General features: G+C 42.6%; 1 protein-coding gene across 1 annotated transcript in view; it reads left to right on the forward strand.

Annotated features, from left to right (window-relative positions):
* The window catches only part of kcnq1.2 (potassium voltage-gated channel, KQT-like subfamily, member 1.2), a gene marked incomplete at its 5' end in the record, with an annotated part of 145,122 nt that overhangs the window by 27,966 nt on the left and 96,292 nt on the right, over positions 1–20,864 (forward strand). Inside the window, one exon of the mRNA XM_083666517.1 lies at positions 1,918–1,980. Within this exon, the coding sequence (XP_083522643.1) occupies positions 1,918–1,980 (63 nt within the window). The remainder of the gene's footprint in view (positions 1–1,917; positions 1,981–20,864) is intronic.

Consider the following 20,864-nt stretch of genomic DNA (forward strand, 5'->3'; position numbering starts at 1 on the left):
TGGTTAAAAAAAAGGTTAAATAAATAAAAAATAAATCTTGATTGGGAGTCACAATTCCCACACACAAGATGTGGTGCCCACGCCAGCCAGTTTTGCTTTCTAGCTATTAAAAAAAGGGATGCAGCAAGTGATGACATTAGTCATTCATGGAGGTTTTTGTGAAAGTAATACCAGATATAGCGAGAAGCAATTTTCAATAAAATGTCACAATGAAGTTGCAAAAAGCAGAGGGTTATATTTGACTTTGGACGCTAACTTTACAAACAGGCTAACCCTGTCACACTTCGGAGCTCTGTACTGTAGCTGTATCAAATGTCACACGTCACGGTGTCAACTGAAATCCGACTCGGTGTGCTTAGATGCTCGGGTAGCGTCTATTTCCAGGTCATTTCTGGGTTTTGCATTACTTGTATATTGTGTTTTTTACTTGTTATTAAGTGCTCTTTGTTTGTAATAGAAACTATTTAAATACAATGCACTATTATTATTTCATCTCCCGCCCCTCTATCCGCCTTCCTGCCTCTCTATTTCATATTTCTATGTCCTCTATTTTGCTCTCTCTTGACATTGTATTCAACAACATGGAAGAAGGAAGATGCATTTAGACTAGATGCATTTAGTCAGGGATTCCTGGATCCACTGTCTGGAGCGGTACACCAGGGCGGTTGGCCAGCAAGATCTTGGGGTTGGGTGTGGGGTTCAGTGGATGGGCAACAGGGTCGTGCAGTGGTGTGGGCTGATGCCAGTGTTGCTGGAGGAGCAGCGGACTCCTCCAAGTCACTGCGCAGACCCAGACGTCCTGGTTCTCCAACTCGGGTGGGAACGACCTGGACCGCCTCACGGGCACGGAGCTCATGCAGTCAATTTGGTGGGATCTGGAGGAGATCATGAAAATGTTCCCCTCCACCCAAATAATCTGGTTCGACAGAGACCCTATAAAAACCAAAAAAAATTATTCCAAAATTATGTTAACTATTAACTTGCATTAAGATGGACTAAATTCAACTTACTGAGTGATTTGTTGATGACATTTTTGCATTTTAGCTAATTTTAAGAGTGTCATAGCAAAGGGTCTGAATACTGTATGTACATGAGGAATTTCTGTATTTCAATTTTAATACATTTACTGAAACTTCTAAAAACCTGTTTTCGCTTTGTCATTCTGGGGTATTGTGTGTGGATTGATGGCAAATTATTTTTAATTTAATTAAATTAAAATACATTTTAAATTGAGTCCTAAACACAACAAAATGTGGAAAAACTGAAGGGGTCTGAATACTTTCCGAAGGCACTGTATGTGTGTGTATGTGTGTGTGAAATAGGTGTCCTCGACCCCCTGTGGTGTGAAATGAGTGTGGTAATACTGAATCTGGTATTACTCATGCTAATGAACTTTCCCTCAAAAATCTATTTTGTTCTCTTGATATTTCGTTTTTGACTCAACAATAATGCAACTTGTGGATATGTTTTACTCAAGTCTCACAGGTGTGGCCTTGGTCAGCAAGTTCTATTTACATTAAATTATGTTATTTAGCTGTTTCATTTTGTTCCTCATTACTGTTATGGCCGTGAAGAGTGAAGTGTTCAGCAGTAACCTATTTTACCAAATTGAATTTGATGTATTTATTCTTTGGAAGGGGAGCACACAGACCTGCTATAGACCTCAGTGTAAAGAGGAGCATGTGTGTGTGTGTGTGTGTGTGTGTGTGTGTGTGTGTGTGTGTGTGTCTGTGTACTGAGCAGTGGGTGTCCTCCTCTCTCCCCTGGCCTCCTCACCACTCCCCAACTCGGCTAATCCAATATCACCTCTAACACCCCTCATTCTGCATTCCTCCTCTGATTCAATCTCTTTCTTCTCCACGCTCCGGAAAACCCCAGAGCCTTTGTAAAAGGAATACAAATGCTTCTCTCTTGCAGTCTGTTGACCAGCCCATTCATGGCAAAGGTCCAGGACTCAACACAGCACTTGAATTCTACAAGGTACTGTACCTCTTGAGTTTTACACTATTATCCCCCCCCCCCCACACACACACACACACCCATCCACCCTGACGCTATTTACTGGTAATAGGATGTAATCCAAATACTCTACACTAGGCTGACGTGTGATTATATCCTATAAAAGTGATGACAACCCGATAGATATAAATCATCTCTAATCTGATCATGGCACTTCTGCAAGAGATGATTCAATATAGTCATCCAGTGTCATCTTTTGGATTTTTGTAGTATTTCTTTCCACAAAGAATGATATGGGTTTTCTTACATCCTGGGAATAGGCCTTACCTAGAGAGGTTGTTATGGTGTAGACTAGGCAGCCTACCCTTGTGTGCTGACTGCTGCCTTGAAAACAAAGCAGACATATGAGTACCTATTTAATGAGAGACTATTGTGTGGTTTTGATTAGACTAAGATCTGATGAGGGAAACAAAGAGTGTGAAATAAAACAGGTGTCCAACACTTGAATCATCCCTCCTCCCTCCTAACAGTAGATGGCGCTATTCTTTCACACACCAGATATGGAGGGCTGAGGGTATAAGAGAATGTTCAGTGGCGATGGGGGTAAGGGTTGGGTGGTTCACTGTAGGCCTGCACAGTTCATTGATACAGTGGGTGCAAAAACACTATGCTCCCTTTAGTTTGAGGCTACAAAAATATATTAATTTGGACAAATCCCAGTTGTTACTGTATTTTATGGGTAGTTCTGTAGTTACTGCACTGGTTGTGTTACAGTGTAAATTGCCACTCATCCCTTTGTAGGTCAAACTGTATAGACAGTGGGTCATATCAGAGACAGTGTTTGTAATCACATTGAAAGCCTTTAATCTGTTCCTTTTTCCTGGACGGTGATTAGATTCATACATTTAAGTGATGATATGGTTTGTTACTGAGATTATATTACAGTGTGTGAGAAGCAGATGTTGAGATAATCAGAAAATTATTATAATCGGGACACTGTTTGCCTTTTTGAGGGTTATAGTGATCTCCCTTAAATTACAGCATGTTTTGTATGTGCGTGTGTGTGTGTCTGTATGTGTGTCTCTGAGTGTGTGTGCGTGTGTGAGTGTGTACTTGCGCATGTGTGTGTGTGTGTGTGTGTGTGTGGGTGTGGGTGTATTTGTGTGGGTGTATTTGTATCTAGAGGGAACACTAGTCATGCCCATACCCATTACTCTCGTCTACAGTGTAAGGCTCTAACAGATTTGGGACATGGGCACTCCCATAACAGCTGTTTTGTTTTCACTTGGTGTCACGCCACAGAGGACAGCACTGTCATTTGGCACCATTACGTAGGACGGCCTGAAGACGCCACCAGACCCACTTTGCCCCAGAACTACACACAACAACAACAACATGATAACTCTGCGCCGTAGTCAGGGCCCAGAGTTTTTCCTGGTCAGGTCACATGGTCAGGAAAACCTCAGGCAGACAGCCCTCAGTGTGTGTGTGTGTGTGTGTGTGTGTATGTGTGTGTGTGTGTGTGTGTGTGTGTGTGTGTGTGTGTTGGGATTGGGAGGATCAGAGGATGGACAGCTGGCTGTGACGACACTGGGCTGGCCAAGAGGAAGTGGCACAGGACAGCGCCTGCACGCAATCTCTCTCTTACCCCTCACCATACTCTGCAATTTGGCTACTGCCTGCCTACCCTGAGGTGTGCAGCAACACTTCCCTTGAGAAGTACAGTATTATTCCCCTGAGAAGTTACTGTACCCTCATCTGATTGTTACCAAAATAGTCCTCAGAATGGAAACCAAACAAAGAGCCACAAAGTTTTCAGAGGTTTGTTAGGGATATTGGGTTAGAGTTCTTGTGTTTTTACAGTGAACACTTGTTCTGCTAATTGTTGATACGTTTCCCGCCTTCTTCCACCTTTGGTGTAAACATCTCCTTCACTATTTGTTTATGTCACGCTGTGTAAAGGAAGCATTTTTCCCATTCCTTCACTCTTTTTTTTTCAGGCAAAGTCTGACAAATAGTTATTTCCGTCGATTGTGTATACGCAACAGAATATGTGAGAAACTACCAGCGTATACAGTTTGATTTGACAGGATATACAGTATATGTGTATCTATGAAAGTTATTGGTTGACCTTTCCCGCTCATAAAGATAAAAAACACAACAAACATGAGAATAGCTCAGTATTCTAAACTGCCTAAGGCAGATTGACATTCGCAAAGCTCTCTTGGAGAATGAGTAAATGTACATTTTTGGGCCAAAAACAGAGGAAGGCCTTGTTTAGCTGATTGCAGTGTTCATCTAAGGCTACAGCGTCTCTACTCTATACTCTCTATACTCTGTCTCGCACACACTCTTTCTCTCTCTCTCGTTTCCTCTTTTCTGTCTCCGATAGGCAGCAGAGCTCTGTCTGTCATCTCATGACCTGGAGAGACCGGAGGCAGTTCCTCCCTCCCTGTGGGGTGTGTGCCCTGCCCTGGCTCCTCTCCCCCCTCTCCTTACCCCTCCTCCCTCTTTTCCTTCTCCTCCTAGACCTGTAAAAGTCTCCATGGGCCACCTGCAGGCGCCCCTTAATTAGTTCCCCTGCTTACAAGCTGGCCACAGATAAACAATAAAACACACAGAGCACCAGGGGAGAGAGAGGGACATGCATCATGTGTTGGCTCGCTAGCTGTTACGCCGATCATCATCACTTCTCTGTTGTGCAACTGGTGCTTTTGTGCATTGCTCTCTAAGCAAATCGACACTATGTTTGTGCAACCTCCATATGGCTTCATATTGATATACTGTACTTGGTTTGGAGTCCTACGTACTTCCAAGTAGTACACACTGTGCAAAGTTAGGTCATTGAGGTGATGGGGATCTTTCCCAGTAAGACCTCTCAGCACATCAGCGTAAAAAAAAAAGGAAGAAAACTGCTATAGTATTTATTTTGTGCACATAACATATATCTTCAACAGGGATATTTTATGGGGTTTCATGCTGGATTTAACAGTGAGCATAATTTGAAAATAGCCAACAAATCCTCCTGATATTTTCTCTTTACTGCTGAGTGTCAGAATGACAAACTAGGCTGTCAGCGAGAGCTGTATTAGTCTTAGTGAGCACGCACACATACACTTACACACACACACACACACACACACACACACACACACACACACACACACACACACACACACACACACACATGGATGAGGTAAGGTCCACTGTCTCCCAGTCTACAGGGAGAAAGGCTAGTCTGTTGCTGCAGCTCCATAGAAAAGAAAAGAACAAATTGTGCCCCAGTTTCTTGAAATGCTGCCAATTTGAAAGAAAAAAAATCATAGGCTTGGTAATAAAACAGCCACATAGTGATTCATCTCTCTGGACATGAGGGCCCTGCATAGACAGAGACAGTAGTTCATCTCATTACCAACTCTCCAGATTTTATGTGGCTAGAGCCTCAGTCCCCATTCGCCCATACAGTATGTGTTACTAATATTTTTAAATGCTTCAGGGGACTTGCTTTATGTTATTTCAGGAACGATGTAGAAATCCAAATAATGAGGAGGGAGACACAGATTGTTCCAGAATGGCCTAACTTGTTTGGTTGCTTGACTAGCACACCAAAACAATTATTTCACTCGTAAAAACTATTATGAGTGTTCCTCAAATGACGGATACATATACAATTCCCCTCTCTAATAGCCTCAAGGTGAGTATCCCAAAAGGATGAACCTGAGAATTTTAAGATTTAATGCTCTTCTGTGCATGTTGGTTTCTCACTGGCTTCCAAATGACATCAGATCCTTTATGAAATTGTATCTGAGATATGTATTAAAGACTGGAGATGATGCATGGGGATTTATGTACTCAAATTCCCCCCACAGACACAATATACAGACACATTATTGGATATGGAACAAATTCCAAACAAGGCGAATATAAAGGTTTAAACCAGAAGGTCCCTCCATAAAGTATTTAATTAAAGAGTACATTTACGCAGGCCTGACACTGGATGACCCGTATTAACGAAAGCCCTGTGTAGTCATTAAAGAGGAGTATTTACTAACAGCGGTTGTGGCTCTGTTTTTTTATAGGGATGGATCTTCACTGGAGGCTTTTTATGATCTCTCTCACCACAGATTGGAAAAAACCTAGAGAGTTGGAGCAAGCCAAGCATAAATTAAGTCCTACTGAAGACAACAAACAGATTTGCACCAGGGTAGCTAACATGAACAGTATAATGTAGTATAAGGCAGTATAATGTACATTAAAAAGGACAGTATTCTTCTTCTGTGTAGCCCTCCTTAGGAACTATTAACCCAACACTGTGTGTGTGTGTGTGTGTGTGTGTGTGTGTGTGTGTGTGTGTGTGTGTGTGTGTGTGTGTGTGTGTGTGTGTGAGTGTGAGTGTGAGTGTGAGAGAGAGAGGTGGGAAGCCTGTGGTCTGATCAGTTTGCACCTTTACTTAAGGAGTTACCTAACAAAACAATAATTATTGGTGTCAGTCTTAATTGACTTTATGTTTCATAATTAATACAACAGCAGGAAAATAATATTTAATGTAGGATTTCAGTGTCATTCACTACAGAGTGACACATGCAGGTTGAGTCCTGCTACTGTATATACAACAGTGATGTTATTGAGCAGAGCCCTGGTGCTGTATGGTGTTTTGTTGTGCAGACAGATAGTTTTAATGTTTTAAACAAAACCAGGCAGAGGAGGTGTTGGACAGTAAGGTCCCTCTCAGCCCAATCTTGTAGTTATTAATGGCGCTCCTGTATTTCTCCTGTATTTCTCTGAGCTCCTCCACCACAGCAGCTAATAGATTTCCTATGTAGTGAGATGTTAAACTAACAGATCGTCCTGGCAGGCCCTGTTTGGCAGTCAGAGTCTGTTCTTTTGGTACAACCCTTCCCATACCACGACAAATCGAACAGAAATTTAAAAAGAGAGACGGAAAAGAAAAATAAACTCAGGAAATTGCTGTTTTCGCAATATGCCCCGCAGAGCTGTGTATGATGTCACGTTTGCTCTCCTTTTGTTTTCGGGAGGAAAATATTAGAGAAATTACCAATGTGTTTGTTATGGTTAGGCCCAACCACCATTAACAATTACATATTCACTGACATATATTAATGACATTTACAGTGTTTTAATTGGTTGCTATTATGATAATTTGTGGTCATTACACTCTTAGCTTTTTGGTACAGTTTTTTTAGTAGTTATATTTTGTTATTTTGGAAAGGGGACTTGGCCATTAATTTCAGTGTTGGTGTGGAATTACTACGGTAAAATGTGGCTTTCAGATTAAATATGCAAATTATACTAATGAGCCAATAGTTACACAAATACAAATCATTCAGTCATTAAGTCATTAAATCATTAAGTCATTATTATTCAGTTACAGATAAGCATTGATTATCAATGACTATTTCATTCATCACACACACTCACTGCGAAAAGGGACTTAAAATAAAAGGGACTTTTTTTTCATGTGTTTTTCATGTGTTTGTAAATACAAATTCAAGGGATACTTCACCCAAATTCCAAAATGACATTCCTTGCCTTCTAAGCATGGACAAGGCAAGTGTGAATGACACCAGGTCATGCCTGGTTTCTCCACAGGCCGTGTGTGTGTGTGTGTGTGTGTGTGTGTGTGTGTGTGTGTGTGTGTGTGAGTGTGTGTGTGTGTGTGTGTGTGTGTGTGTGTGTGTGAGTGTGTGTGTGTGTGTGTGTGTGTGTGTGAGTGTGTGTGTGTGTGTGTGTGTGTGTGTGTGTGTGTGTGTGTGTGTGTGAGTGTGTGTGTGTGTGTGTGTGTGTGTGTGTGTGTGAGAGAGGCTGTACTGCAGTATGCTTACAGTAGTGCCGATCCTAATTTCCCTGAGCAGGACTGGCTCTGTAGAAATCACTCAAAACCCCCACAAATCCCTAATTCTGAGGAATCACAGACTACAGTAATATAGATCCACTCCTCTCTTCCAGAGGTGTGTCTCTCTGGCCCTATTGGAAACACCTGTCTAAATATCCCCTCCCCTCCCCCATCCCTCTCCCTCCCCCATCCCTCTCTTTCTACTGGGCTCAGTTTCCCCTCCCTGTAATGAAAACAGTGGCACACAAGAGCACCTGAGTGGCCTGTTTATCCTGCCTTCCTTCTGCTGGCCCGCTGTTGGCCCGCCGCTGGGGCTGTGGCCCAGGGATCGCTTTCAGGTGGCCCGGCCCTGGCATTGATGTGGGTCAGGGGGGTTTATTCAGGTGTGGCAACCCGGTCGCCGCCCACTCCTCTCCTCTGATGTCTCAGAGCAACGTGGCCAGGTGCCTGAGTTCCGTCAGAGGGCCCTGTGTTCAGGCCGGGGGCTGAATAAGGAGCCTGTTGACGGAGCTCCTCCGTGGGGCCCTGCGGTTTCTCTCTCTCACACACACGGAGCAATGCTAGGGCCAGGGCGGATACCCGCTGGAGCTCCGGAGAGGGACAGCCCGGCCCAGCTCTATGACTGTGTTTGTGCATTTGTGTGTGTGCATGCGTGTGTGTGTGCGTGCGTGTGTGTGTGTGTCTGTGTGTGTGTGTGTTAGTGTGTGTGTGTGTGTGTGTGTGTGTGTGTGTGTGTGTGTGCATTTATGTGCGCATGCGTGTGTGTGTGAGTGTGTGTGTGAGTGTGTGTCACACCCTGGGTAAGTGCAGGCCCCACCTGGCTGAATGAACCCTTCTCTGTATTTGGATGAAGGCTGGGTCAGGGTCAACAGAGGTTGTGTGATCTTAAACAGGGTTTTTGGCATCAGTAGAGCGCTATCACATTGTATGGTGGGAGGAGCGTTTTTTAGAGGTGTAATTTTTTTGAAACATACTTTTCCTTTTCTTTGAATTAACATAAGCGTCAGTATTTTCAGTAAGACTAACTCATACATATAACATAGGATAATCAAATGTGAGAAATTAGACCAATCATGTGTTAAAGATTCACAGCCTCTCATAGAGGAATGTTGAAACTTCTGTATAACATACATAAAAAACATATGTTATTGCTATTTACTTACATCAGATGACCTGACAGCACATACACTCCCTCGGTAGAGCCTAGTAAGAACAATATCTAATTCAAGCTATCTCATAACTGCCCCAACCGATGTGACACACTGTATGACTCAGGAGGACCCAGCGAGTGTCTCACAGCCTTGACAACACTGAGCTCATTTAGCTTCACACCCTCTTTAATGATGCACTTCACTACTCTACATTTAACACGTTGACGTCACTATTTATATTTAAAGTTCCCTTCTTTCTTTTTTCTCTTACTTTTCTCTCCTACGCTATTCAAGATTCCCTTTTAGATGTTAGATGGATGTCAGAGTGGCTCAAAAGAATTCTAGTCACCGATCTGACCTTCATGGGTTAGTTCATTTTAAAATCTAATTAATTCATCACATGCCTTTACTCCAGTTGATACTAAGACACATTTTAAGTCCTTATCCTGGTTATTTACTGTAGCAACTTGCAGCAGACACATTTTCTAATGTTATGGAAGCGGATGGGGTCAAATGTATGACATGTAGTCTACTCTGTAGTATGTAGTCTAGACCACTATTGGATCTCCCCTCTCCCCCAGTTTCCACTGGTATGGTCCTTAATCGGAGCCATGCAGCCCGACCCATAATGAAAGACCCCCCAGGGGCAGTGGCTGTAAGTGGGACTAATAACCTTCTAAATAAGTCTCTCCGAGTGCTGAAATCTGGCCCCTTTCCTCCGCAAGTGTATATGTGCTGTAAAGTATTTTCCAGCATGCTACTGTAACTTTACTGCTCCTTTTGATCCTTTATTATTAAAAGCCTGTCAGAGCCATTTGAGGGCAATCTGGAAACAAGTATGTGGATCAAAGTGTGACTTCACAGACTATTAAATACTTGTTTTAAAGATAAACTCCAGCAGCACATTATTTTTTTGTTGAAAAAATAGTTCTGATGGAGAAAGAAAACAAAGATACTATATGTTGCATCACATAACTGTATTCAATGGGGAAAAAGGCACAGTGCATGTCTTAGTACAGAACATAAAGACACCCTTTAGTGAAAGGGGAAAGACAGAGATGGTTGGTTGTTTTGAGGCCCCATGCTTTGTGCAGTGTGTCTGGTCTCGTGTGTGTGTGTGTGTGTGTGTGTGTGTGTGTGTGTGTGTGTGTGTGTGTGTGTGTGTGTGTGTGTGTGAAAAAATTTCACACTTTTTTTGCACATACTGAATGTTGCCAATACAGTTTTGTTCCAAAAAGTTGATCGGTAATACAGTAAATGGGTCAAGTTATCATCATAAGTCTTTTCGCCCAGCTCACCCAAGTGTGTGTGTGTGTGTGTGTGTGTGTGTGTGTGTGTGTGTGTGTGTGTGTGTGTGTTTGCATATGTAGGATGTGTGCATGTATAGGGGTATTATGGCTGCCCCAGAGGCCCAGGAAGTGTCCAGCCTATCATTATATTTCCTGTGAACTCTCCTGACTGACTGACTGAATGACTGAATGACTGACTGGTGATGGCAGAGGCCACTGATAGCTGTGGGGCACACATGGGAGAAGAGGCCACTTTATAAAAGCAACAGTAGGGGTGCAAATAAAACTCCCCATAGGCACGTAGATGTTTAAACAAACAAAAAAACAACTAGGTGCTACTAATTTGTTTATTGCATAGTACTTTTTTCTTCCCACCAGATTAAGCTAAACTGTGTTTTTAAAATGGCCTCATGGACGATGTCCTATTTTCCAACTCCTCATGTGAGAATTTGGGATTTCTAGTGTCTCTGGTAAGGGGGTGTCATGGCATGAGTCAAAGGGTGGGAGATGGAACAAACCATCGGACAGCCTGATGTCATTTATGATGTGGAGGGCGTACTAACCACACTAACCAGCCTAGTAAAACTTTTAGTTATCTACAGTGTAGCCCTTCTTCAATTGTTAACTGCAGTCAGTACCTGGTACTAAATGGTATATACCTGTACAGTGTACCAGTAACAGTGCTTGTGTCAACGAATCTTAAAGGGACTGTGAGTGTATTTATTATGCAATTTTTAGGTAATATCTGGTTTACCCAGAAGTTTCTAAACAACTACCTGCTTCTGTACCAGGCTGTAAAAAAAAGTGTTACCAGCTTGTTGTCCTCAAAAGTGTAGTTCTTCTCAGACAGTAAGTACACCTCTATACACACTGAGACCAAGGCAATGCTACTTTGGCTGATATTCTCTGTCCCCTTAAAGTAATGGAGATTTTCTCCAGAGAGAAAACCAAAAACAAACACAACAACGTAAAAAGGCCAAACGTCAGCAGTTACTACGAGGTGGGGGAAGGGTCGAGAATCTGAGGTGATTAAATCTCTTCCTCTGCCAGCAGGCTGTGCTCTAGCAGCATCTTTCTTCACGGTGTAACTCTCTCCACACACATTTTTAGTCGGAGTATTTTTTTATTATAATAATTTAATAACAGATATGGTTTTGTTTTTGTCTTTTGGAAAGTGTCGGTTGGTTTAATAATTCAATGGTACTTGCTATGCCAAATTTCCACAGCAAAGAGAAGGAAATGGTTAAGTTGAGTGAAAGTGGAAATGTCACTGTCAAGTGTTTTCCAGGGTTTTCCTGGGTCTGCCCAACTCGGTCAAGCCCTCTCCCTGGCTGATGCACTGACGGCACGGAACTCATTAGTATACGTCTACACTCCTTTTCCGTTGGAGTTGTGCAGGGAGAAATTGCATGAAATAATGTAATTGCTATCAAAACCATATTTTTCCTTTCTTTTCTGAACCGTGTGTTTAATTTTTTTGTCCAGGGTTTCACTTTTCGTATGAAAGGTTCTAGTTCTTTCTTGCTGTGAACCAAAGAAGCTGTCTTGCCAGTTTTATACAGCAGTGGAGAACAGATGACTTTAAGATAATGCTAAGTATAGGCACTTCTCTGTTGGGATATATCACAGTCAGAGCTAACTGTTTGATCAGAGGCTGTTTTGTGTGTGTGTGTGTGTGTGTGTGTGTGTGTGTAATGTAAGCTTGCTCAGTGATTCATGTTAGTGTTTAGGATGTTTCTCTCAGCTACATGAGCTCCCGCCTCTCTCTCTCTCTCTGTCTCTCCCTCTGTCTCTCTCTCTCTCTCTCTCTGTCTCTCTCTCTCTCTGTCTCTCTCTCTGTCTCTCTCTCTCTGTCTCTCCCTCTGTCTCTCTCTCTCTCTCTCTCTCTGTCTCTCTCTCTCTCTGTCTCTCTCTCTGTCTCTCTCTCTCTCCCTCTCCCTCTGTCTCTCTCTCTCTCTGTCTCTCCCTCTGTCTCTCTCTCTCTCTGGCAGGCCTGTGTCACATTGGGCCTGGCCCCCGTGAAACTCCTTGCTAGTTGTCAGTTTCAGGAAATGCACTCACGCTGTTGGGAAGTGATGTATCTGCCTCTGTTCCAGGTCTGTTTTTCTCCTGCTTACGGGAAGCAGGCCTACTCGGCTGCCTGCGCGCGGGCCGGGGCGTTGAGCCCTCTGTTTTGATTCCACGCAGAAACAGAAACAGAGCCTGGAGTGGCTGCAGCACATCTGGCACTCACAGTGATCCGTCAGGCTATCAGCTCCATCTGGGGGAGTTGTGCGCACACACACACACACACACACACACACACACACACACACACACACACACACACACAGACAAACACTCACCCATATATGCGTGCATGCAGGCACACACACACACATGCTATATAGAAGAAAAAATTGACAAAAATAAACAACAATAAAAAAGGACAATAACAAAGACGTTTTTGTGCCAGAGTGTGATGTATGAGCGGTGTGGGTGTGTGTTTGTTTGTGTGTTTGTGTGTTTATGTGTGTGTGCGTGTGTGCATGCGTGCATGTGTGTGTAGGGGGGTGGGGTAGCCTGGGGTCTGATCAGCTTGAGCCCAAACAGGATATTGTAGTACACAGACCCAGATTCCTCCTGGCTCTCTGCTGGCTCTCTGTCTGGAGGGTTAGCTGTTGACTGTGAGGTCAGTGGAGACCAGAGACGGCACGCAGACTGCACCCCCTGCATTGTCCACAGACACGTACACACACGTGCACGCACGCATGCACACACACACATGCACGCAACAAGGCAGACTAGCCTAGCCTGTTTTCTAGTAGAAGAGGGCAGGAGACCCAGCAAAGAAGTCTGCCATATTTCATAGAATGTTATTTGAAATGGATGGAATTTCTGTGGCGTACTGTAATGTGTGCTAAAAAAAAAGAAACTAGAAGGGGGGGGGGGGGGGGGGTATGTACAATTGACTATGTTTGTGGAAGAGGGCTCATCTTGCTTGGTTGTCAACAGAATTCAAATTATCTGTTTGTGAAAGGCTGGTGTTACGGCAGTGGATGTTTCACAGTTGGTGGACGGAGTGGAGAGGATGTTGGGACTGGGCCATTTGTCCAGAGCCTGCTTCAGAATCCTTATACTCTACCCTTTAGGTCTCAAACACTGAGAGAGAGAGTGAAAGATAAAGAGAGAGAGAGAAAGATAGAGAGAAAGAGTCAAAGTCCATATATTGTAGTATGGTTATGTTAGAGTGAGTCCAATCACTGTTTGTATATATGGAGCCTGGACAATATAAAGAAACTGATTTCCAGATCTCAAATGTCGTATAAACACTCAACAATTTTGGAGTAAAATGGGAATCAAGGTTAAATAAACTCTTAGCTTTGGGATGAGCCCAAGAATCCAAATGTTCCTATTTTTCCTCATTTCCCAGTAGCTTTATGAAAGTGTTTTGGACCTGAAAGCAGACATTGTTATTTCCCGAAATGTCATTATGTGGTATGATTTTACAAGGCATGCCTTTCCATCCCCTCTGTGCAGCTTACTTTATTTGGTTGGTTTAGTCTTCTTGCGCAATGGAATATGAATTGAGCCTTGTTTTCTTATCAAAGAATTTATAGAAAAATAATGGTTTGTGATAGAGAGTTTACCAAAAGGTTTATATAACGTTGATATTCTACTTTATGTGCACTAAACCCATCACCCACGGGATGACCAAGCAAACACACACCAGGAAATCCAAATCTAAAAGCTCTCATTATTGTTATCTCATGGCCAAATCATAATGCTGATGGAACAGCCAGTGAAAAGGTCAAGTGTGTGGGCAAAGAGAAAAGGTGGAAAGAAACGGACGGTCAATGGGTTTTGTGTAAATCAAATGAAACCTACGGAGTGACCAAAGATGTGTCACACTGTGTTGCTCTATTTTTTAGGGATCTATTCAGGGTTTTTTTAGATCTTGTACCACGTATTTGTTACCCATTAAATGGTTTGTGCATCCAATCTTGGGTCTTTCCCAAGTTTTTGTTTAAGTGTGTGAGCACACATTGGATGTCACAGGACATGTACTATACAAATGGACTCACGATACAGCCAAATAACCACACCCTCACAATCACAACTTCATTATGGCGTTGCGTGATCTCCTCAGTAGGGAGATAAAACACTCTGACATTGATGGGACTATTCCAGGGAAAAGGGAAGGCCAATGGTAGACATGTTTGTCTATGGGGGTCCAACTCCTTATTGCTGTGTCTGGCTTGAGTCGCCATACCCCTAGGGGGGAGTCGGCATTTGGTCTTGACCCCGGAGTCCATGCTTCCTCCCTCCCTGTCTGTCTCAGTCTCTCTCTCTCTGTCTATCTGTCTGTCTGTCTCAGTCTCTCTCTGTCTGTCTCTCCCAGCAACCAGTGGGCCTGCGGGGGCGGGCGTGAGGAATTTCAGTGTGTGCCGAGGAGCTTCGACAAACAGCCCACGCAGTGTCAACGCAAACAGGCCAAAGGGAGTAATGCCTGTACCATGGTGTTTTATTGACGTGCTCTGCTCTGCTCTGCTCTGTACCGCCCACATGGGACATCACTGTGGCTGGGAGCGCACCATCCCTACTGGGAGTTGCAGTTCTATTCAGCACTATTCAGCACAATGTACCATATACTGGCTCCGATGATTGTTTTGATATGCAATGTATTGTTGTTGGTCAATTGAGCTTAGAGAACATGGTGGAAGTACTTGAGAGAGAATATATGTCCCATGACAGAACTCAGAAAGAGGAAATGATACCCGTGGAAAGTGTTCTCTTTTTACAACTTTTTGTAAAAGGATACTTTGGATTTTTCATTTTCATTAAGAAATGTAGGCCTATATTTAAACATGTCTGTTTTAATAATTAACTTTCATAAATGTTGATTTTCGCAATGTGAAATTCATCATGGCCTTATGTGATTGTCTATGGCAGGCCCTCATGCAGACACCTCCATTGCTATGGGCAATTATGTCAGATAGACAGGAGAGGGCCAGACTCGGGTCTGACCTCATGAGAGAGAAATGGAGAAGAGAGGAGGGGAAGGGTACAAAGAGAGATGATTTGGCCTGATCTCATTTTCTATTGTACAGTAAAGAAGATGTTTTAACCAGAATGATATAGCACATGCATAATTATATTCACATTACATTTTATTTCTAAAGCCTGTTTCACAAAAAAGACCAGAACCTTAACCAAAACAGCAAGTATAGATAAACTAGTCTTGGGCAAAACACTGTAGAGCAAGGATGTAGGAGACATGGGGGACAAGGGGGACTCAATGCAAACTACTTTCAAGATTTCAAGATTTCAAGATTTCAAGATGGTTTTATTGTCATATGCACAACAATTACAGAGCAATCGCTGGCAATGAAATTCTTAAGTCTTGGGCTCCTCCAACAGTGCAAGCGTGAGACACGGCAGCCTTCCTCGGCGCCATCTTGCGGTTCTAACTGAAACAATTAACATGATATTTTTCAAGTTTTTTATCCAGAAAATGTCTTAGTTACATGACATTGAGACTAGCAAAGGACCTGTGTGGTTGAATGGTGGTTTTCTAGTTAGTCTATTTGTAAAGGACTGAGCTAGCTAACGACATAAGAAACTATCAAGATAGCTAGCTAGCTAATTTTTCGCGTATCTTCCAAATGGCTGTTTTTATCACTGAAAATGCATTTATAGGACCAAAGGCAACATGAGGTATTGAATTTACTACAATTGTTATTTTGACAACATTTGCATAATTCACCTTATAAAACAAATGTATTGTTCATCTACAACTAGTTCCTAAACTATTTAATTTCTTTATGAGCAGTTTATGATTATGATTATGATTATTTATAGTATTATTATTATTATTATTATTAATAATAATAATAATAATAATAATAATAATAATAACTATATAACCACCTATAGTTCTATAGCTCTCTCTTTGACCGTAGAATAGTTGGTTGTTGTTATCTGTGTAGTCTTTTCCGACCGGGTAGGACTCTTTTGCAGAGAGTTGTTGCCTATGCTAGTTTGTAACATTAAATCAAATGGAAGAAAAACTGAAGGGAAAACAGAATTCTGTTTTTTTGGAACTCAAGCAAGGTATTTCATTGGTTTAACATGTCGCAAGGCATCACTGGGTTTCCACCCCTTTGTAGCTACTTTCTAGAAGAGGATTTCCACAGGCTTTCTGAACTAGGACAAGGTTAGGTTAGGCTACTCCTAAAGCCCACACTTCCAAGCTGCGTAGCCGAAAAATGTATTTGAAATGCATAAATGAACACAACCATTTTATTATTTTCGTGATGTAAAATGGAATTGATTACAGTTCTCTAAAATATGCAAACATTTTGGCTACAGTAAAATCAATGTTTGCAAGTCAATCTTCTATGCAGGCCTAATGAAATTCATTAAATGAAGAACTTTACTGTTTGAGGGGAGGAATGGGCCTGGATTGTACTCAGCATTCTAATTTCATCTCTTGCCATAGGGGGAGGGGAAGTGGCTAGACAGATTGTCACACTATTGTTTGTTAATGGGAAACAATTTGAGCTTGTTGCAAGTGGAGCTCATGGTGCCCAAGCAAGCACACACTGGAGCCGCACACACTGGAGCTGCAGCAACATCTTTAGCCTTTAGCCATGGATGTCACACATATAAAACTGTCCAAGGCTACAGCAATGATGTGACACATATATGAAATGTATTCATTTGTAGCCAACTATGATACCTGTACATGATATGCCACACAGGAGCAAAAAAGAACAGTAAAAATACAGACAATTAGGCAACTACAAATGACTCATTGGATACGTGCGGTAACCTAAAACAGTTCAAATGTAATTGTTTACAGATCAACATTTGTGAGTTTCATATATTATAGCCTACAGAATAATATGAATAACAACATGTTGACATGACGACTTACTTTCACTGATCACAGTAGGCCTATAACATATACAATACAACTACTAGCGATTGTCACCCATTATCATCATAATTGCAGGCCACACACCATAGGCCATGATATTGTTGAATGCCTACACGCAACAGCCTAGGAGACAGGATGGACAGGACAGGAGGAAAAATAGTTTTTATTTAATCCATTGAATCGGTCAATCTTCACCGATCACCGAGGGTACAGTAATCTTGTCTTGGTTTTCAACCTGCATTTTGTTTTCGTTTGCTAACTTATAGTTCAATTTGTAACCAATTTTGCATGCTTATTTCTGCAGCAGATAGGATGCAATCTATCTAGTGCTGGTAACTAGTTACCTTCATGTAGTGACACATTTGAGCTATTTTGCTATTTCTGAGGCATACATCAATTTCAGTTGAAAGGTTGACTATTCATCTTGCTTATCTGTTAATCACTTTTGTTTTGAACTCTTTGAGATGTCTCAAAAAAGGGAAGATATGAAATGTTTACTTTGGTGCAGTATCATCATGACAATATATATATTTTTTCCACTCAAGTGATTGTACCTTCCATGGTTTAAGTATTATATTCTTAAATTGCTTTATTGTATGAGTGAAAGTGACTGCCAGCCACGGCCACTCTAGTAATATACAGTATAGAATGGCCGTCAACGGCCGATGTGGGGTATAGAGGGTTAACAACACATTGCCTATCCATTAGATTGCTCAATGATGCCCCCTGTTGGTTGTTTTGCCAAGGTGAAATACCTCAAATGAAACGTGTGAAAAAGTAATGTTGACTCGCTACTGCTGTGGCAGTTCTGCCGCACTACCGTCGCTCAACCATGAACCTTTTAAACTCTGACCTACTGTAGGTTATAGACTGAGAACGTAGGTTAGGAATGGAGGACGTAGGTTATGAATGGAAGGCTAGGTTAAGAATGGAGGATGTAGGTAAGGAATGGAGGACATAGGTTAGAAGCAGGGGTGAGGGTGGGGACTGGACTCTGGAACAGGGTTTGTGTGAGGTGACCCTGACATCCACACGCTCGGGCGCCCACACTACTCCCATCAGGACTCCACTACTCACTCACTCTCTCAACTCACTGCTAATAGCATGCTCCTTTTCCCTCCCCCTCTTTCCCTGCCTCTCTCCCTCCGTCTTTCTCTTTCCCTCCCTCCCTCCCTCTCTTTACAATCTATCTCTGTTTCCCTCTCACGCTCGCCCTCCCACTCTTACTCCTTTCCTCCTCCTCTCTCTCTCTCTCTCCCTCACCCTCCTGCTCTCTCTGTCTCTCTCTCTCTCTCTCTCTCTCTCTCTCCCTCACCCTCCTGCTCTCTCTCTCTCTCTCTCTCTCTCTCTCTCTCCCTCACCCTCCTGCTCTCTCTCTCTCTCTCTCTCTCTCTCTCTCTCTCTCCCTCACCCTCCTGCTCTCTCTGTCTCTCTCTCTCTCTCTCTCCCTCCTGCTCTCTCTCTCTCTCTGTCTCTCTCTCCCTCACCCTCCTGCTTTCTCTGTCTCCCTCTCCCTGCTTAATCAGTTGGAGTGAGTGGAGCCGTTGAGCTGTTCCACATGTGAACGGTGCGTCAGATCAAATTAGGCTGTTCTGACAAAGGGCCTTTTACACACAGGTGCATGACAGGGGGATTGTGGCTGCAGCCAGTCAGCCAGCCTGCTAGCCAGCCAGCCACCCCAGAGTAACCCACTCCAACCGTGTGTGTTTGTTCGAGTGAAGAAGGCTATATCGTATGCCTTTACCAATGTTTTTAATAGAGCAGGTTTTGAACAGATTTTGCTAAAACATTTAGCTAAAAGATGTTAATATATGATAGAATATATTTTGCATTAAAAAAGTATGGTATATAAGATATACGATACATGCTGTAAATACACAAGGAATGATTGGTTGACATATGTGTAACTTTTCCCTAGTCACAAAATAACAATATCATGCAATATCAACTGGTTTTGAGGAATCAGTTTAATTTATAGGGTCACAATTTGCATGTGCTAAAATTGGGGCAAAGTCAGCCATATTTACCTTAAGATTTCTAATAGACGCAATGAAAAATAATCCAATGGAAGTTTTGAATACTGCATCTAGTGTTTCCATGATATGTAATGCATTTTCTGACTTTTTATAAAAACGTACAGTTTTCTCAAAACCATTGTTAAAATCAAGCTACAATAAAAATCATGCTGTAGAGTATTGAGTTGTAAGGTATTTTTTGCTCTGCTCAGCACTATTTACTGCATCAAATTGGGGCCCATAGTGTCTTGGTTTATTGTGTTTATTTACCTCTCTCCCTCAAAGTTTATTACATTTTCTCGATCAGTCGTCATGTTTCATATGCAAGAACCAAAAATCACGTCCTAAACACACACACACACACACACACACACACACACACACACACACACACACACACACACACACACACACACACACACACACACACAATCACCACCTCCACCCCTCCCTCTCTTCTTCCTGGGTGCCGGGCAACCATATAATGCAGTGGCACCCGTTATGCCATAGAATTATTACTTTTAATCCTCCTAATTGTTCAGTTTCATAGAATGGCTCTACTCAGTCTGCTTGAAACTAATTCTGTCTGGGCATTCAATTTAATTCGCCACACTGGGCCCTAAGCCCTTCTAAGGCAGCCCCCCTCTCTAAGAATATAAACCCCTTATCTTCTCCCCCAGCATTGCAGAACACTGACTGACTTGTGCTGGGGAGTAATTTCTCAACAGTCCATAAAACATTCTTCTGACATTTGGACATTTACTCTAATGAGTTGGGATAATGTGCAGAGAGGTATCATGACCGAACCCACAGCAGGAGCAGGCAGCAGCCATAACCACGTTTTCAATAACAAGAAGCTAGCTAGCTTGTATGAGCCGAGGCAGGCATGAAATTAATGGAAATTGAGATGTTTGTTTTGAAATGGCTAAGTAGAAATTAATATATTGCTGTTAAAGTATTTGTTAACCAAAAAGAAAAAGGAAAAAAAAAAAAAAAAGGAAATAGTATTATTATGTAACTCATTGAGCTGAAGGAGTGTGTTTCTGGTGTAGCCATTGTTCATTGAAACAGGAACATAGTTTCAGGCTAGGAGTATTATACATGTGGTTCAACTGGGTGCAGTTGTGGTCTAGACCAAAACAATGATGGTTTAACTGGTCAGACTGGAACACTCCTGGATCGTGGGGGGTTGGGCTGATGTGATAATCCGCATTTGTAAATCCCATGCGTTTAGTCAAATTATTCCAAGGCCTAAGGCTCTCATTGAGTCGTCTGAGCTCCCCCAAGGACAACAATGCCACCATTCAGGGCCACTTGTGGCTCGCAAGGGGTAATTTCAGGTGTGAATCGGCTGTGTAGCCGATGGCTTATATTAAATGACCTACAACGTGACCCAGTAGAAGAGGGAGGGACGGGATGAGAGGGGAGAGTGCCACAGAGTCCTGCCAAATCCTGCCATCTCCAAACTTGGGCTCTTGACCACTTTAATCACCCTGCTCCTACCTGGAGCTTCATTATCTAGGACAGGGTGGGAGAGAGAGTAGAAAGAGGGGGATGAAGCAGAGTGGGAGAGAGAGAGAGAGAGGGAGGGAAGGAGGTAGGGAGAGAGAGAGAGAGAGAGAGAGAAGGAGGGAGGGAGGGAGGGAGAGACAGACAGATTCATCCACTTATATA

The sequence above is a fragment of the Argentina silus genome, assembly GCF_951799395.1.
Source record: "Argentina silus genome assembly, chromosome: 3".
Lineage (NCBI taxonomy): Eukaryota > Metazoa > Chordata > Actinopteri > Argentiniformes > Argentinidae > Argentina > Argentina silus.